We start from the raw sequence: 19,513 nt of genomic DNA on the forward strand, positions 1-19,513 counted from the left end.
TTTTTTTTTGGGGGGAGAAGAAGGGAGGGGGCTCCTGGTAAAGCAGAAGCAGCGGTGAGAGGCTGTGTGATCTCCGCAGCTCAGCTCTCCCTGTGTGGCTGCAGCCCCGCCCCCTCCCTCTGACGTCATGGAGGAAAGCCCCGATTGGTGACGTCACAACACAGACAATTTGGAAACCCCTCCCATTGGCATCACCCTCCCCCCCCCTCCCCTATTACTGTAAAGCCAAATTTAGTGTAGAGGGAATGTTGAAGAATGAAGTAAAACAGAAACCATTGTTCTCAGTTTCAATGCACTAAGCTTTAAATCTGCACTTATTAAAGTGGATTACAGTAATGTGAGACACTTTTTTGAATATGAATCCAACACATATCAACACCGAATATCATTATGAAATCCCTGAGATGTTTCCTTGTTTAATCAGAAGACAGTTTTTGGTTATGTACTGAAAAGGAAAATGGCACACAAACACACACATATACATATATATATATATATATATATACATACATACATACATACATATACATATATATATATATATATATATATATATATATATATATATATATATATATATATATATATATATATATATATATATATATATATATATATATATATATATATATATATATATATATATATATATTAGTGTATATATTATGTTCCTGGTGCCAAATCGTTTCAGAATGAGTAGATTTTGTAATCTGGGACACTATTTTTTAAGGTTTACAAATACTTTGATTTATTCAAAGCAGCTTTATATCTGCCAAAACTTTTCTGCCTGTATGTTGTTGTTTTTTTGCTTTCTCATCAGAAAGGTTAAAAAACTAGTAGCCTGTATGTTGACATGTGTAATGTTACATAATATAACTATAACAGTTTGCATTGTACTAGTTCGCTTTAAAATAACTGAATAGAAACAGTGATAAATGCACTGGAGTCTAGTTGTCCCACATTACCCTAATCCACCCTAACTTTTAAATCCACTGACTCAACCTCACATTATTTCTTTAATGTGTCCGATTGGTTTTGGGTAATATCTACATCAGACTATCTGAAGTCTTTGTTGACATCAACTTCCTGTTTTTTGTCTTATTTTGTGCCGGTGTTCAGACATGTTTGCTCTGCCTAAAGTCGACCTACTGCACACACAATAAGAGATTAACGTGCAACTTACTCACTTTATCTGTTTTCCTTCAAGTTAAGTTTGTATCGTAATCAAGATTACAAAAAAACTGACAGAATATGGGAGAAAACTTTTTGGGAAAAGAGTTGAACATCTTTGTTGTGCATCTGGCAGCATTTAAAACCCTTTACCTCTTCTTTGAAATCCAAATAAAGATGGCAGCTGGAAATAACACACCCATGCTCAATTTGAACAACACTAACCAAAAGAAAAGACTTTTACTATCACATATATTTGACTATATTGAGGCTTCTGTAATTTCATATATCACAACAAGAGCACGAACATATCGTGTGTCATTTCTGGCTTCTTGGATGAGGAAATACAAACACAACTAAAAGGAAACAAGTTCAAAATCATACTTTTCACCCAGATGATTAGACTTGACTTTAAAGATTCAAGACTTCTTTCTGGGTTTTCATTTATTCAGAATATCAGATGCTTTGCTCCGTGATTTTAAAGTAACGGTGATACTCGAGAAGCAGAAACTGGTGCAACATTTAAGAAAAACCCAAAAAACAAATATTGTGAAGTATACAGTCTGATGAAGAAAACACTCGGTGCACAAACGTGTCATGATTGTAGAAAAGCATGAGATTTATTAGAAGGGGAAACATGAGGAACATGGACATAAAATGGCTTCTCTCATTCCTGTCAGTATCTACTGGAAATGCTGCCAACTTAGAGCACGACAGCACCACATTATTTTATCTGCCTTTAAACACTTATGAAACATGAGGATTCCTCTTATTTTCTGATTCCCTCCCTCCCTCCCTCCAACCACTGACCCATCCCTCCGTCTGTCCACACGAGCTCCATTACCAACTCCAATCCTTCGCCTCGGTGGGAATGGAGCAGCTCAGGATTCAACCAGCTGGAAAACAAAAGGGAGAAAGAGGGGAAGAGAAGTCTTGGGTGAATTACAGATACACTACAACAAGCCATGACTAACACTTTTTTTTTTTTTGGGTCATTTAAATGCTGGAAGTGTGACAAAAGATATTACTCCTATCCATCTGCGAGTGCAATTAGCGTTCACTTTAAAGTGCAAATAAAAAAAGTCACATTCATTGACGCCAAACAAAACAAAACATTCACAGATTTCCAAGAATGATAAATGTTTAAAAAAACAACAGTCGTTCAGCACAGTACAGAATATTAAAAGGGAAATATGGCATGAAATTGTCTGGCCGAGCTAAATAAAAGAGTGAAATCTGCCTACTGGGAACTGCTGAACATCTGCTACTGTTTTTCATCACAACAACCCCCGAGAGAAAAAGAAACACATCAGTATTCAGGGGGAACCTGCAGGTGACACAGTCTGCATGCAAGATGTTTCCACTGAACACAAACACCAGGTGACTACAGAGTAGTGGCAGGAACAGAGGAGTCAAGGAGAAGAGAAAGGTCACACGAGTGCTCAGAGGCCGAGCTGCGATTTTCTATTCATCAATTATTATGAGAGAGAGAGAGGGAGAGAGAGAGAGAGGGGGGGGGGGCTTCAATTACTTCTCCTGAGAATTGAAGACATTCCCATCGTATGAATCAATGAAAGTCTTTGGAAAGAAACATACAGTAGACAGAGCCGGAAAATACAAGCGGAACAAAAAAAGTGCAAAGACACCTTTGGGAGAAGAAACAAAAGCCTGAATTCAAAACATTTCCGAGAAGGAATTTTTCTGAAGTTTTGAGCGTTCCGACGTCCGTCAGAGCTCTTTGATCCAATTCCCTTCACACAATCTGTGATGTCAAAGCAAGGCAAACCTCTCTGTTAAAAAGTTAAATTTAGTTCAGTCTTAAACTACTGAACCCCCGGCCTCCGAACACTCAGTGATGAAACAAAACAATACAACTTAAATCCAACTTTAAAAACACAAACTTCACATTAAGTACAACAGACTTCATTCTCTTTAAAGTGCTTCTACTTCAAATGCATTTTACATTCTTATACAAAAGTCCTGTAATCTTTTTTTTTTTTTTTTTTTTTTTAGCAAGGCATTTGATAGATTTGTTTATAACATCTTTGCTCCAGTCTTTCTATGACATGATTCAATGTAAATGTTGAATTATGAGCAAAAATGTTCATTTCGGACGGGAAAAAACAGCAGTTACGGTCATTTCTTGAGCCCAGATTTTTTTTAAAGATTATATCCATGCATAAAAAAAGCAATCTTAAAAGGTGACTACACATTATCATAACAACAATCTTTAAAGTTCATTTTATGTCACGCTGTGCGAGAAGGGTCTAATGAGCCGTCTGCAATCAATTGTGAGCCATGTCAGGTTTTAACAACTTAAAATAATTACATTCAATCAGAAACACGTTATTAACGAGTCTGGGCCGCAGCGCTGCCATATCTACGATCCTCAAGAGGAGAAACATGCGAAGCCGGTCGCAGGCAGAGAAAAAAGAGCAAAATAAAAGCAAGCTTGGAGGTAAATATGGTGTTTAGCATTTAGCATTAGCATTACACAAGCTCGTCACATTTTGATTGATTGATCTGTAAACATGGGTTGTAGTCACATTGTGGGATTTTGGTTCTTAATTTCTAGAGTTAGATCGATATATTGGCTGATTTGAGCTTCCTGCTGATGTATTGTGTCTGTTATAGGTTAAAAATAAACAGCAAAAAAAAAAAAAATAGGTTGGGGAATATTTAGAAACAAAGCTTCTTTTTTTTTTTTTAACTGTCAAATATCAAACTCAGTCTGTATGATGGTCACAAATAAACCCAAAATGTGCATGTTTGCTTATGTATTTATATGTTCTACACACTATAAAAAAATCTGTGTGTCAGTGCATAGGGTCAAAAACTCTTTAAAACTAAAGAATCCCACACACTGACCATCACTTGAACTCACCTTCATGTTACTTTGTGTTATTAAGGTTCAGGTGACAGAAAGTCTGCAGGTTCCTTTAGTTTTCTTTTCTAGTGATGTCTTCATGTTAAAAATAATTACGATCTTCCATTATGAGACCTTTTAAACTCTAAATACTGATATCAATATCTACTAAAACAATCCAGTGTTGGTCACGCTGTCTTAATTTCGACTGGGTCAGAGTTTTAATGTTCGGTTTCCAAAGCTCTGAAGTCCGCTGTCGGCGGACTCACAGTCCATTGATGTATATTTAATATTCACCACATTTCTCACACGATCATTAACTTTAATCTAGGCAAACGTAATATATCAGTGTATGAGTGGCTAAAGGAGTTGGACATGCCCTGCAGCAGACTACATACTGGACTAAAATGATCACATTAAAAAGGTCAAGTTGACCAGAGAGCTCCAATAAACTCATCAAAATATTTAACACTGTATTTTTCTAGTGAAGTCTGCCCCCCCCTTTTTGAAATTCTAGTCTTCTTCTATTTCCATTACTACTACAGTATAAAGTGCTTCTTTCATCATACAACAATAAACAGGTTCATCACATTAACTTCCTCCTAAGAGTGACAGTAACTCACATGCTCTGCCAGGAAGGAAAAGCAACCGCGACTTTATGAACCTTGTAAAAAAAAAACCCAGCGCTGGTGTCGAGCCAGACGGAGCTGACGTCACACCGCTCAGGTCTTCAGTCGTGATTCAGCTACTTCAACGAGAACACAGTGCAGCCTGTTTCTCGGTTAAGTGCGTATTGATTTAACAATCACTCATAATAATCAAATGCCAAGTTATTTTTTTCCCCTCTTCAACTAGTGCAGTCTGTCTAACGTCTGGAGGGTCATTTCTGGAGTCCGAGCGGTAGTTAAAACCACAGAGGAACAGGACAAGGACGAAGAGGACAAAGAGGAAACAGGACAAAGAAAGAAAGTAAAGATAAAAAAAGAGGCAGGATGTCCTAGGTGAGTGGTAGAGGAAACTAAAAAAGTGTCCAAACCACCCGAAACATCAGTGTCATTGTGAATTTGAGGTCAGACACTGAAGCATCTGTAGCACTGAAAGCTGCAAGCTGTTCGTTTGCTAGTTTTATAATAATTGGCTATTATACTAGATAAATTACATTCTGGATGTTGGGTTTCATTAACTGGCATTTACTCATGTTTGTCTTGGATTCTTGGAAAAAAATGCTGCATCATGGAGTTTCTTTCACGTCCAAAACTATTAAACGATCTTCATAGCGATACTTTAACTTATGAAAGCCAACTGCTTTGTTTCTCTCTTAATGCTACAAGTCAAATAACTATTTGAAGATGTTAAGAGACACTGCAAAGTACTCCAGAGCCTCTAATGTGTTTCTACCTTTAGAGGAGTAAAGTGTAGCCTGCTTAAACAAACAGCTTTCATACTTTATGTGCACGAGGAAGAGAAAAAAAAGGGGCAAAGTCACCGATTAAACAAGAGCAAACATGTCCAGCAAAGGCAAACAATATGCAACAAATGTCGATACTTTGAAGCACATTCAGGGTAAGAAAAAAGAAAAAAAACAGCTCTAGAAACATGCACGGCTCTCTGCTCTGCTAAAAAAAAATCCTTAAAATCTCATCGTTTCTATACGGATGAGAAGCAGAAGCAGCAGAGTTTATTAACGTAGAAGCTCTACATTGGCTCATTCGCTTTCAGACTTGATTTTAGGATATAGAGTAACAAAATAATCCTTTCTGTTTCTACAACAGGGATCAACACACTGGTGCAAATAACTTGAATCACATTGCCACATTTGAGTCCTCATCTTCCATCTTTACACCTTCACAAAAAAGTTACATGTTGTTGCCGCTGTGACACTTGATCAACTCTTGTATAATCTTCACCGTGAAGGAAAGTGGAGAGAGAGAGAGGAGTGGTGGGGATACAGGAACGAAGAATGGAGAAAGAGAGTTTTTTTTAAATGAAGAACACTTGGTCTTTACAGGCGGTAGCGCGGGCCGGGACTTCCGTGGCGGAGGAGAAAGCGGCTAGGATGGAGGCGAAGACGACGTTGGGGTTCTTGGCGGCGTCGACGGCCGTGTGCAGCCCCCTGGCTCTGTAGTACTCCACCAGAGGGACCGTCTGACGGTGGTAGGCGTCCAGGCGGGACCGCAGCGTCGTCGCGTTGTCGTCACTGCGGCGGATGAGCGGCTCACCTGTCAACTGGAAGCACAGGAGAAGGGAGGAAAGACATGAGAAGAGGGACGAAGAGACAGATGAAAAGAATAATAAACACGAGGTGACTGAGACTTGTACAACGGGTTTCATTTTGCGTCAAAAATGAGGTCAGTGATCTTTTTTTTTCTGTACATTGAGCTCATTCTGGTTTATCCAGATCTAATCTAGTGTCACTTTACTCGCTTTCTTACACACACGTCACTTGTTGCTGTACTGAAACCCGTTTCTTCTGTTCTACTTTTAGAAACAGCAGCCTTTACTTTTCTGAGCTTGATGATTGTGTGTCGCTGTGAATGGTGCTTTGTTAACGGAGGAGGGAGCCGCTCTGCTTCACGTGGTACACGTGTAGAAATCACAAAGAGCGAAGCGCATTAAGTCGTGATGCTCCGCATTTATCGGTTTGATATCTGTGCGCTGACCGAAACTGACCTCATTAAGCAGATCAGGTATCAGGAAGATATTTAAATAAAAGATTCTTTGTTATGAAAGTCAGAGTTACCGCCATCAGTTACATTCATTCAGTCACAGCAGCAGCACAACAATCCCTGAACTCATGTGACTAAAAGTTGTTTTAGTCCAATACTTTGGATCCAGTATTCAACTTGGTAAGCGGACCTTGACTTGAGTGACAATAAACCTTCTTGCTCAATAAACAAAGACTTTTATTTAAACTTTGAGGGATTATATTTAAAAGCTGACAGCAAACAGTAAACAGTTTTAGTTTTGTATTATTTCCAACCTCACAGCTGATCTTTAGCACTCAATGTAACTTTTTCTGGAGCTTCAGCTTTATCCCACAGTCTAAATCAACGTTTTGCTCCAGTGAAAAATGAGTTAAAGGCCCCCTCCACTCAAAAATATGTTCACTATACTTCACCTACTGTATTTCCAAGGATAAACTTTTATACTCAATAGGTGGACCTAGAGTTGACTTATAAGGAACTTTCTTTCTCAATAAATGAACTTTGAGAGATCTGACAGTAAATGTCAAAGTCAATGTCATCTCTATTTATATAGCACATTTAAAACAGCCAATGGCCTACCAAAGTGCTTTACAGTAAAATAAGCAGAAACAATAAAAAACAAAACAATAATACAGAGAAATATAACAGATAAAAGACCCAATAAAGCGGCTACACTCCGCCAAAGGCCAAGGTGAACAAGTACGTTTTAAGCAGTGTTTTAAAAGTGGAGAGGCTATTCGCAGTCGCACAGAGTGGGAGCCGCAACTTGCGAAGGCTCGATCTCCTCAAGTTTTTAAGAAGGATCGAGGAACGTCCAAGACCACCTGATTAGCTGACCTAAGGGCTCTGGAGGGCTGATGCAGTTTAATAAGGTCAGACAGGTATTCCGGGGCCGACCCATTCAGAGACTTATGGAGTAAACACATTTATTTTGTATTACTTCCAACCACAAAAATGCTCTTAAATAAAATCTGTTGAGTTAAAGGCCTCCTCCGCTAAAAAAATACGCTATTCTTCTTGCTCTTAGTGTTGAATGTTTGAGCTTCACTGTGCAAAATTTGACACTAAAAGGCTGTTTTCACATTAATGTTACATTACAAATAGTTTGGAGTCAATTCTGGTTCAATATTCAACAAACTCAAAGCCTCCAGGGGCACAAAAACTGCAGTTAAACTTTTAAAATTAACAATATATTCATATTCATAGATTATTGAATTTTAACGAGTGAGAAGGAGAAGATGTATATTTAAGAATTTTAATAAGATAACTGAACTTTTTTGGGGGGTAAACCCATATTAGACATAAATTATGAGTCCAAGTGGAGCATTTTAGACACATTAAAACATGTCTGGAGGGGAACTTTAAATATAGTCTTCTGGTATTATATAAAAACACCACATCGGTCATCATCGTTAACCGAAAGACCTTTTTTAACAGGAGACATTTTCACATCACAGTATGTATGTAAATAATAAAATTTAATCACTGAATTTCATTAAGCTGCTTTGGTTTCAGACTGTGTTGGGCTCACAGAGACACTTCGCTGCTCATATTAACACTTTTTTTTAACATGTTTTTCTGCTGTGACAAGTCAGAGTCCCCTGCTGTAAAAAAAAAAAAAAAAGGCCTGCTACTCTCCCGCTGAAGGCCAAGCGGTCGCCTCTTTAAATCTCAAATGAAATCCAAGGTTGATGTCCCAAATGATTTATACAACCAGAATACGTCAAAGCACTTAGTCTGAAGCTGGCTGACAGTCACCAACACGCAGGCCGGCAGTCGTTTCAGGTAGGTGGCAGTTTAGCAAGAAGTGGTTTCTAAGTGGGTTGATAGTGAAACTACTTACGTCATCCTTCATGGGCTCTTTGGGGGGGTTGAACTCCTCGTGGTAGGAGCGGCCACTTGGCTGATGAATTAGTCTGGGGAAAACGGAGGAGAGACGGTGAGAGGAGGTGGAGGACAAGACAAGGACGGAAAAGAAATCAAGAGTAAGGAGCGGAGGAGGAGGACAGATGAGGGTTAGACAGCTACGGTGACTCACTTAACTACTTAACTGTCCTTTTCACATCCCACTCGTTGCCCCTGTCCTACTTTGGCTTGAAAAAGGAGGCAGCAGTCGGCCTCTTGCACCTCACAAAAAAAAAGAGGCGTGTGGATAATATAGAGTGGTGATAATAAAGAAAGAGGACAAAAACACTGTGCTGCATTCACAAACAACAATAAAAAAAAAGATTTCCTAATTTGATTTTTCTAAAAGCGCTGACACGTGTTTGGATGAAGGTCTATTGAAAACACATCTGCCTGTTCAGAGTGTGGGTCAGCTTCAAACCAGAGCACAGTGTGTAATATTAAGCACATCTGCGACCATTATGTGAATCATTATTTGTTGCTCAGAGGAGGCAGAAGAGCAGAGAGGGATGGAAACCTACCGAGAAACAACAAACAAGCCGCCAATGAAGTTGTTACAAGGATTAAAACTTTCTCTTCGGCCTCACCCTGTGGTGCTTACATTAATAAAATCAATGCGAGGTCAGAGCAGGAAGTGGTGATGGAGCGGCTGCTGCAGGATGCAACAAGTTTCCTTTGAGGTTAAATGGACTTAAATGGAAGAGGAAAGATCTATCGGCTTAATTATTTCAATGTGTGGAATAATATATTATATATGGGTCAGTGACAAATAAGGGTTGGCAAGATGGCAGCATCAGGTTTGTTATAATGTACATTTTGAATTTTTGTTGGTTTTATGTCATTTGAAATGACATTTGCACCATTTTTTTAACCAAAAGACTGAATGCTCCTGAAAATGTCAAATGGTGTAACCACAAAAGAATGATAAATATTAAATATTTATCCACCTACAGTGTATTTAAGTGGACTTATACTAATAATTACTGATTCCTGATTGACATGATTCCCCAGGTTAAATGTAATATTTAGAACAATTGTATTCCATTATCTTTATTTAATATAAAAAGTTATAATGTAAGATCATGCTAAACTAGTTGATATGGTGTCTTATTGAGAATTTAGTGTTTTTAAGCAAGTTGAATTATTTGGTCAAAAGTTTTTATGGTTACACCACTTAGACATTTTTGCCATAATCTAATATATTCTGTCAAAATGGATTAAAAACAGAAATTTGATGCTGGATCCACAAAAAAAAGAACGTGTGCAAAGTTATTCATAACGCCTTTAAATTTGACTAAACCACATGGACATTAAAAAACATCATTGACCCAAAACATGTACTACAGTGATCTTTTATGTCACGCTGAACAAACACTCGTGACAAACTGCGTGTAAAGCGGTTTGTACACGCGTTGAGGATTCGTCACCATGGAAACAACATGGATTAATTTGAAGCTGTTTGCTGACTTTATCATCCTTTATCTCTTTATTTAGTTCTTAATTCATTTTGATGTATCTTTATCTTTTCTTGCATCCATTGGGCTCAAATTGCTTTTACTGTTTAAATTTGTTCAAATTTGTTCAGTATTATCATTGTCAGTCATCCGTAAATCACTTTGAATGCATTAAGCTGAACAAAAAGGTGTGATTGATATGTTGTACTGAACAAGCTGCGTGTGTGACTTACGTTTTCATCAGCGTAATTCACGTGCGTGTTCGTACTTGTTCAAACTAAATTCTTTTGAAGATCTAACAACCCTAATTGGGCAATGCTTTTTGGCAAAGTAGAGTTATATGAAACAGGATGGTGTAACACGGTTTGTCTCTCAAAAGGTCGGCATGTTCACAAAAGTTGAACTCTACTTCTACTTCACCTCCACGGATCACAGCTACTGCATTGAAACAAACAAACAAACAAACAAACAAAACAAAAAAAAGGGTTTTGCTCAGTTACGAAAGCTACCGAGATGTTTTCAGGCCTTCATCAAATATTTATCATCAATATTTTAACTTTATTGCAGGGCTGTGTATTCACCTTGAAGGAATGAGTTAGTTCCTGGCTTCTGAAAGCGAGGACGTATCACGCACATTTCCAGGTTCATATTTATTTTTCTGGGGCTCGACTGGAATATTTTTACATTTATAGTTTAAAAAACCCACTTTTATCTTTTAAACTTTGAATTTATCTCATTCTGGCCCTCTGTCTGTCTCTTTAAGGCCTCCCTCCTGATGAGCCCAATCTGTTCTAGTTAGCTCAGCAGACTTCAGGCAGCTAGTAGTAAAGACTTCACTTCTTTTCCTCTTTCTTTACTCAGAATATTGAGGGAAATACGTCACACATGTTTGAGCCTGAAATAGATCCAAAGTCGTTTGTGGGGATGTGAGAACAATCTGGCGTCATCTCGAGGAGGACGTGGAGGTAACTTTGCAAACGCAGCATTCAAAGCAGCTTGAAATCCTGACTTTTGACTTTAAAAGGAGCATTTTGCCTCCATTCAACTCAAGTTTGTAAAGTTTGATCATGTTTAACAGACATCTGACATAAAAGTATTTTAAAAAAGGACAAAAAACATGAAATGTCCACTTTAAAAAAGGACAGGTATCTGTATTTGCTTTTGGTTTCCTTGTTGTTGTTTAACTTTCCTAACAGAAGGACAATTAAACACAATAACTGCTATAAAGTTCTGTGTTTTATGCTCTAAATGTGAGCTTCACTCCTGAGCTGTAGCTTCTAATAATCACACTGTTACTGTGATTTTTTTTTATGCTCGTGTCCCATTATACATTCATGAAAAGTAGAGTTTCCCCCACAGTTTAAAACCTCTATTGGACACGAATCAGCTCACTTCAGCAGGGACGAGGATTCACACCTGCTACCTTCCAGCTGCAGGACGCTCAAAAAAAACAAAACAACCCTCAGGCTACCTTCTCTGCTTAATCGCATTAATTCACGCTCCACTTCTCTCCAACATTATCTCCTTGTCCCAGACTCTCCTGTTCACACCAATCAATCTACCTGCCCAGGTGGATTAAGGCACACGGACAGAATGAGGAGCTTCTCAGTCAAAAGAAAGAAAGAAAAGAAGTACCAACTTGGCAACTCATAAACCGGTGTTGTGTACCGGCTACGTGCTTGGGAAATAAAACAGATTGAATGTCTCTGGTGTTGAATAATTAATTGTCTGTCGCGCTGGCTCCTACCTGCCACAGATCCTGCGGACCAACAGAGAGTCGTCAACGGCAAACTCGATCACGGAGTCCAGATTCTCCTGTCTCTTCTCCAGCAGGTCGTCCAGCTGGAAGAGACGAACAAAGGAGGACGTCACGTATAAAAACATGAGTGATATCTGATCATGAGAACTTTTTCCCAGCTCTTTGGTTCTTTTTCCCAGCACGACTCATACTGGTGAGAAGTATATAAGTAATAAATAAAAACATCAGCTGAATGCCGAACACAGTGGAAATGTTGGCAGGATATAATGTAATCCTGCTGCTGAGTCAAAAATGTGGATTCTCAGACAGTGACTGGACCTTTCATTTGAGACCGGTTATTATTAGAGACAGATCTTAACTTGTAATTTATAAAGTAGATTGGTAGTAGAGTAGTAGTAGATTTGTATTTCATCGCAAGGTGAGGTTTTGATTAACGCCTTCTGGGTCTGTTATTTGAGAGAAGGCTTTTTCTGAGTGTGGACTTCAATTTGCAAATGTACAGTTTTAATTTCGACCACCATGAAGGTTTTTATTCTGTGATTTTGAGAAGACTAAAAGCTTCAATATGTAACTATTCCACTTTAAAATGTCTAAAAACTACTAAAGCTATGTTTTATAGTTTGTTAAGTTGTTCTTTTACATTATCCCAATTGTTTTTAACAATTTCCAAACTCAGAGAAACCTGTAATTTTATTCAAGGTAGTGATCCGATTGATTTGGTCGCCTGGCAATAGGATCATACCTCCTCTACCAAATCTATCAGCACTGTGGTTTTAAGCCAGAAACTGTCATAAATGGACTTTTTTCAGTTTTAAGCCACATTTTTATTGGTTGTTTTTAAGTGTATCTTTTAATAGGATGAAGGATTTTAATCATCGGACGTCTAGATCTCAAGTTATCAGAGAAACAAGCCGAGCAAACATTAGCAGCAGCCCCTCCTTACATCCTGCGTCACTAAACATCGTCACAGATTGGTTTTAAATTTTTTCCCTCCATCAAAATGCTTTACTCAGTGATCCTATCAGTTTTAATCATTGTGTACTTTCATTTTGGGGAGGAGGAAACATCTGTGGATAATTAAGCTCCTGAATGACGAATCCTCACAGTTACAAGCTGTTTGTTTAATGCTGAAGATAACAGCTCCATGACCCCCGCACTACTTCACATCATCATCAAACTCTCTCTTTTATTATTGTTTTGACTGAGAGACACCTAGTGGCAGAAATTACACAATGTGCATTTAAGGTTGTAAGATTTTCTGCTCCTAACTTTTTCATTTATATAAAAAATAACATTTTGAGGATGATATTTTTCTTTTTTAGTTAACTGACAGTTAGATATTGATTAATATACTTGATTTAAATGAATCCACCATATTAATAAGGATTTTTTGGGTGCATTTTTGCCTTTGTAAGTGGGATTGTGTACAGTACAAGCTGAGAGGAAATGAGGAGGGAGAGAAAGGAAGGTCAGAGTTTACATTGTCTTAAACCCTCAGTCCACCAGGGAGCCCTTTTGCTGCACTCCTTAACGCCCTACATAAATAAACTCGACTAAAAAGGACAGTTTTGTTTCACGTTACATAACAGAGGCAAAGAACAACTGTAGAACATCGAATTAAATGTAATCCTGACCATCTCTGCCTGTTTGACAGTGCGAGGGAATCCATCCAACAGGAAGCCCTTCTTGCAGGCCGGCGTGTCGAGATTCTTCTCTATGAGCTCCACGACCATTTCATCACTGACCTGCAACACAAGATAAAAAACAATTCACTCAGTTTCAGTTTGATCACTGTGTTAGCTTACATCTAACTTTAATTAACCTTCATGCATACAGGTATAGGCTGGACGAGCATGTGTGATCTTTTAAAGTAACATCCTATTAATAGTTACAAAACTGTTTAAGGGTCAGTGACAAATAGTAAAAAAAAAAGAAGCTGAAATTGTATGTTGGGTTCACAAAAAAAAGGATGTGTGCAAGTTATTCATACGTTATTTTAACATTTTAACCTCTTTAAATTTGACTAAACCACATGGACACAAACAAAAACTGTCACTGACCCAGAAACAAAATAACTTCCTCCAAATATGGCTGTAATTTGATTGAATGTATGAGGAAATAACCTAGTTTGCGGTCTTATGGTGTCACACACACACACTGCATGTTTGTATTTTCAACAATCGGTGTCAGTTAATTTTGGCAGATGTAAAAAAGTTACAGGAAACAAATCAAAAGATCAGAAATTACGAAGCGACGTGGGACTGAGCATGATGGAGCTGTAACATCAACAACACCCTAATAGAGGGTAAAGAGAAAGAGAAGAACACCACACACACACACGGAGATCATGAGACAAAGATGAGCAGAAGCGTTACCAGTTTGCCAGCATCCATGGTCTGTTTGAGCCTCTTTCCGAGCTCGGAGCCTGAGGCCACCATGGCCCTCAGCATGTCACCGGTGGCCAGGTGGCAAACACAGTACTGCTCCGCTAGCCGAGGGGCCTGCAAGAGAGGGAGAGATCATTCACGTTAGAGCTCTTTATACATTGTCAGGCGTAGAAATAACCATTAAAAAAAAACACGTAAAATTAGGAACATTGTGGCTGTTGAGCTGAACTTTTACACCACTGACTACACAGAGACAAGCATCTCTATTTCTGGCTGGTTTAAGCATGAGAGCAGCTTTTGTATTTTTCTAGTAGATCATTATGTAACCCAATTTTATGACTAATATGTTCTCTGTGTGTGCAGATCGGGTGAAATCAAGGATCATATGATGCTATAACACAGCATTAAAAAGCAGCTTTTTAAAGGGATAGTTTGTGCTTTTTGAAGTTGGATTGTGTGTGAGTGTAGTTATCTATAGTCAGTATATGAATCTTAAGACCAAGAATATCCACCTATCCTATAAGACTTGAAACTTAAAACCAGGACTGCCACAGAGCACCATACGGAGTACAACGCGGGTTAAAGAAATAAGAGACCGAACACGCTGGAGTAATGCCAGAAAACGTGTCCCGCGCTCTTCAACACGAACATGTGGCTGATCTGAGAGCGCTACACGCAGCACAAAGGACAGAAAAGGGTCATTTTGACATTCTTAGTGGCAACACTTCACTGACGACTGGGTCTTCTGGTGCCGATAAAATTGCAACACAGATTAAATTGAATTATGTAATTGTGGAAAAGGGTTCGATTACAGGCAAAAAGGCAAGTATGTCGTACTGGGAAGGAGTCGCTGCCCTTTAGGCTGACTGGCAGTCTGACTAATGTTATGAAACAGTGAAAGTCGAAAGAGCTTTTTAATATTATTCAATATATTACAGAAACACATGATATTAACCCTTCCATACTGTTCAGCATCAAATTTGATCTATTTTTACATTTGAGAGTTGTAAAAAACACCATATACACATTAACTTTAGTCAGGCTTTACTTTTATCTTTTTTAAACTTTTTGTACAGCTGATACACATTTTTATAAATGCAGATGCACAAATTTCACCTGTATTTATGTCAAAAATCAGCATTAAAACATGTTATATTCTTCATATTGTATCAAATGCATGTATTAATGACTGAAGGGTAATTTATGAATGTGAATAACTATATAGAGTAATTATGAGACAGATTATGAACAGTATGTGAGGGTTTAACCCTCCTGTCGTCCTCGAGTCAAGGAAAGAAGGGAGGAAGAAGGAAGGAAAGGAGGGAGGAAGGAAGGAAGGAAAGGAGGCAGAAGGAAGGAAAGGAGGGAGGAAGGAATGAAGTGAGGAATGGAAGAAGGGAAGGGAGGAAGGACTGAGGAAAGAAGGAAAGAAGGGAGAGAGGAAAGAAGGAAGGAGGGAGGGAGGGATAAAGGAAAAGAGGAAGGGAGGAAGGAAGGAAAGAAGGACAGAGGAAAGAAGAAAAGGGAGGAAGGAAGAAAGGGGGATGGAGGAAGGAAAGAAGTAAGGGTGGAAAGAGAGAGGAGGGCAGAAAGAGAGAAGGAGGGAGGGAGGGAGGAACAGTCAAAACAGACAGGGTCAATTGGTGGGGTGATGACACACAAAGGTTAAAACACGTAATGCTACATTCCCCATTGTTCATTATTATATTGTTAGAGGCCCGACTGGTCTAACCCGAAGAACCAGTTTGACCAGAATAGATGCTGCTGAACTTCAACCTGGGAGTTCTCCACATTAAGCCCCTCTTTTGTGTTTGTAATCCGTCACATTGAGCTTAATAATGTCACTTGGGCCTAGGGTTGGGGGTTTAACCGGATTTTATTTTCTATTATGGCGAAGATAAAACATTTATTGCGCCTCTTTCTGTTTCACCATGATGCTCTTGCTTTGTTTTATGTTACAAATCGAACGATCGCACCCTTTTCCTCTACAGCAGTTCATGTTTGCTCCTCCCTGAAGACCTCCGACCTGCATTCAGGGTCACTGCCCACCGTCCGTCACTCAGCAGCGGCTCGTGACGGGCGGCCGCCTAACCTGCCTTCACCGGTCTGACTGACAGCAGACATTTACCAAACCAAAATAGTTTTTTTAAAGTCGGCTCCACAGGAAGAAATCAGCGGAGTTTGTATTTATTGAATCATTAATTGTATTCCCTCGCCCACCGTCGCGACTCGATCTGTCTGTAGTGAAGCAGACGAACTCACAGACAGACTGGGAGAGTTATTAAGCTTAAAACACATAAAGGCGAGACGTTTGTGTGATTTAAAAGCAGCTGTCTGTGCAGATTACACTTCTCTAAAATGTGACAGAAATAGACTGAGCATTTAAAAAACCAATGCAGCGGTTCTCATTGTGTCTCAATGTTACTGTAACTGTGAGTCAGTGAGTAATCGTGTTAAATAATCAGGATATCAGCACTTTACTGTCCTGGCACTGTTTTATGTGGCATCAGCAGCCAGCACAATGATATCATTTAGATAAATAAGTAATTGTTTTTTACTATCTATTATCTTTTATTACAGTACAGTGATCATTTACTAAATAAAACGCCACAGAGTGAGCCCAATCGGACATCTTCAAACTGTTTATTTTGTCAGATAAATTATATAAAAATAGGGCTGGATGGCTGTAATTCATAATCATTTACATTACTGATTCATTTAGTACTTTTACATTCATGGTTTAGTTTTTAAGTGGTGAGAAATGTTTACCACAATGTTGACCACCACTCTAAAGCCAAAATATATTTAATTTTTCAATGATATAACAAGAGAAAAGCAGCCTCTGGAGCCACAGAATAATTGGCTTTTCCCGCCTAATTTTATTAATGAATTGTACCTTTAATGATTAAGCAAGCATCAAATTTGTTGCAGATTAATTTTGTTGGTTAACTACATGACTCCACTAATTGTTTCAGCTGTAATACAAAACAAAGATAGTAAATCATATTTAAGAACCATCTGTCTGATAAATAAATAAAAGTTGTTGTCAGTCAATTGTATTTTTGATTTTAATGGACTAGTGATGTGGCCTCAATGTGAAAACCACATCACACACAAGCAAGAAATACACCGACATTAACACCTTGATACTGAGAGTCAACAGTTCATACTGAAGAGATGATAACGCTATCTACTAATATAAAGACTGATAACAATCTATGCCAGTTTTAATGAAGCAGTTTCTCAATTAAACACCAAATATTTGCTCACTGCAGAATTTTGGCTAAATTTACTCACTTTTCTCTGCATTATATCACTCTAAACTAAGAGGACTTGTGCTTTTTTTGTTACTCATTTGGGTTTTGGTAAACTACAATTAGCATTTAAAACTTTTTATAGGCTCATTAAACTAACTTATCGAGCAGAAGTTGACCAATATCAAACTAACCTTTAGAACTGCTTCTGCAATTAAAGGAACGGTTCACAGTTTTATGTCTTAAAGCAAGAGTCCTGTTCATAGTGAATCCTTCATAATGCACCAATACAGTCTTTTTAGTGCCAAAATCGCTGTTTTTGTGACTATACCTCCACCACAGCTCAACAGGGGGACACAAAGAGGGAATTTGATGCTTTAAAAAAAGACTGTAAATATGGCAGATATCCACTTATGAGCTTCACATCTACTACCGTGGATTTTGACCCCTATCACTGTCATTGAAAGCACATTTGAAGGAGATCTTTTAATAGCTGGTATGAACATGAGGAATGAATACGGCTAGGAAGAAACCTCTTTCACTGTTCGTATGGACACCTGACTGCTATTTTAGGACAAACTTGAAAATGTGATAACCTCAACTCAACTCATACTACACATATTGCAGATTTATTTACGCTAAGATTGATTACTGTATATAGTATATTATTTAATTTATCTGATCACTTCCTTTCCTTAGGCGGGTGGAAGTGGCTGTGGCTCAGGAGGTAGAGCGGTCATCCACCAATTGGAAGATTGAGGGTTCGATTCCTCCAGTCAACATGTCGATGTGTCCTTGGGCAAGACACTTAACCCCAAATTGCTCCCGTTGCTGTGCCAACAGTGTGGGAATGTATATGAATGGTTAGTTTCCTCCTGATGAGCACTGGTTAGCACCCTGTGTGAACGCCCCTGTCATCAGTGTTTGAATGGGTGTGAATGGATGAATGAGACTTAGTGTTAAAGCGCTTTGAGTGGTCAAAAAGACTGGAAAGGCGCTATATAAGTACAGTCCATATACCATTTACTTAGGCTGTTCCTGTTTCCCCACTGTACTGTTGTGTCAATATGAATTTCTCTCAAAGGTGGATCAATAAAGACATCTTATCTTATCATAACAATATGTTGTATTTTAAGAGCTTATATTGTGTCAAATCTTCATCTGACAAGTAAGTAGATCTGTCAAATACATGTAAAGGAGTAGAAAGTACAATATTTCTCTAATGTAGTGTAATGTTTTATAGTGGAGTGGAAGTATAAAGCAGTATCAAATGGAAATACTTCAGTACAAATACCTCAAAGTTGTACTAAATGTGTTTATTTAGTTAAATGAATAAAAAACTGATCAACATATTGATATATAACTCAACTATAGGTAGCAGCAGTAACTATACAGACTGTGGTCATCAGATATATGAGTCCATATGCTAAATGCTGCTGTCATATGTAAGTAGATTAGCATTAGCATTGGTTTCCATTGGTGACCATGCGTTAACAGCTAGCAGCTAATGCTAACAGCTAACGCTAATGTTAGCCTTTAGCTCACCTGAGTCCCCTTCCCGGCTCCGGGAGGCCCGAGCAGAATGGCCCGGATCCCCTCCTGCATGTCGGCTATTGCCTCTTTGAGCTGCGCGCTGGGGGCCATGTCTTAACCGGGAGACCAGCAGGACAGAAAACTTTACCTAACTCTGCCTTCCAGTGCCCTGCTGACACTTCACCAAGTTACCCCGGAGAGGAAGAGCCTCCGCCTCTTCTTCACGAGAACTGTGAAGTCCCGCCCCCTTCTGGGGAATACGGGCATCTGATTGGCTGTCTCACCGTTCCGTTATTTATGGTGTGCGCGGATTGGCTATAATTCTTACAACGCCTACTATCGTAATATCCGATATAGGCTTCAGTCCAAAATGTTAAATATGTGTAACAATAATCAATATATGTAACCGTGTTATGTAATTTAATCACAACATAAATGTGTCATTAAATTATAGTTACTTATTAAAAATGTTGATGATTA

The 19,513-nt window shown here is 38.6% G+C and overlaps 1 protein-coding gene across 2 annotated transcripts; it reads right to left on the minus strand.

Moving 5' to 3' along the window:
- Positions 1-1,765: 1,765 nt before the first annotated feature.
- On the minus strand, positions 1,766-19,236 carry ak2 (adenylate kinase 2). 2 transcript variants are annotated; one of them, XM_062436581.1, is made up of 7 exons: positions 19,046-19,235; positions 14,235-14,360; positions 13,494-13,604; positions 11,848-11,942; positions 8,585-8,657; positions 6,043-6,262; positions 1,766-2,066 (listed from the first exon to the last, which is right to left on the minus strand). In XM_062436581.1, the coding sequence occupies exons 1-7, from the start codon at positions 19,142-19,144 to the stop codon at positions 2,059-2,061; spliced, it is 732 nt and encodes a 243-aa protein (XP_062292565.1). In that variant the 5' UTR covers positions 19,145-19,235; the 3' UTR covers positions 1,766-2,058. The 2 variants fall into 2 exon arrangements, with proteins under 2 accessions (XP_062292565.1, XP_062292564.1); XM_062436580.1 differs by lacking the exon at positions 1,766-2,066 and having other exon boundaries at positions 6,002-6,262; positions 19,046-19,236.
- Between the last annotated feature and the right edge of the window lie 277 nt (positions 19,237-19,513).

Source organism: Scomber scombrus, chromosome 16, assembly GCF_963691925.1.
Source record: "Scomber scombrus chromosome 16, fScoSco1.1, whole genome shotgun sequence".
NCBI lineage: Eukaryota > Metazoa > Chordata > Actinopteri > Scombriformes > Scombridae > Scomber > Scomber scombrus.

Coding starts and splice junctions, on each gene's coding strand:
- ak2 (XM_062436580.1), bottom strand. CDS start 19,144: ATGGCCCCCAGCGCGCAGCTCAAAGAGGCAATAGCCGACATGCAGGAG. Junction 11,943..13,493: donor CTGTCAAACAGGCAGAGATG/GTCAGGATTACA, acceptor CGTCTCTTCCAG/CTGGACGACCTGCTGGAGAA. Junction 6,263..8,584: donor AAGAGCCCATGAAGGATGAC/GTAAGTAGTTTC, acceptor CTGTGCTTCCAG/TTGACAGGTGAGCCGCTCAT.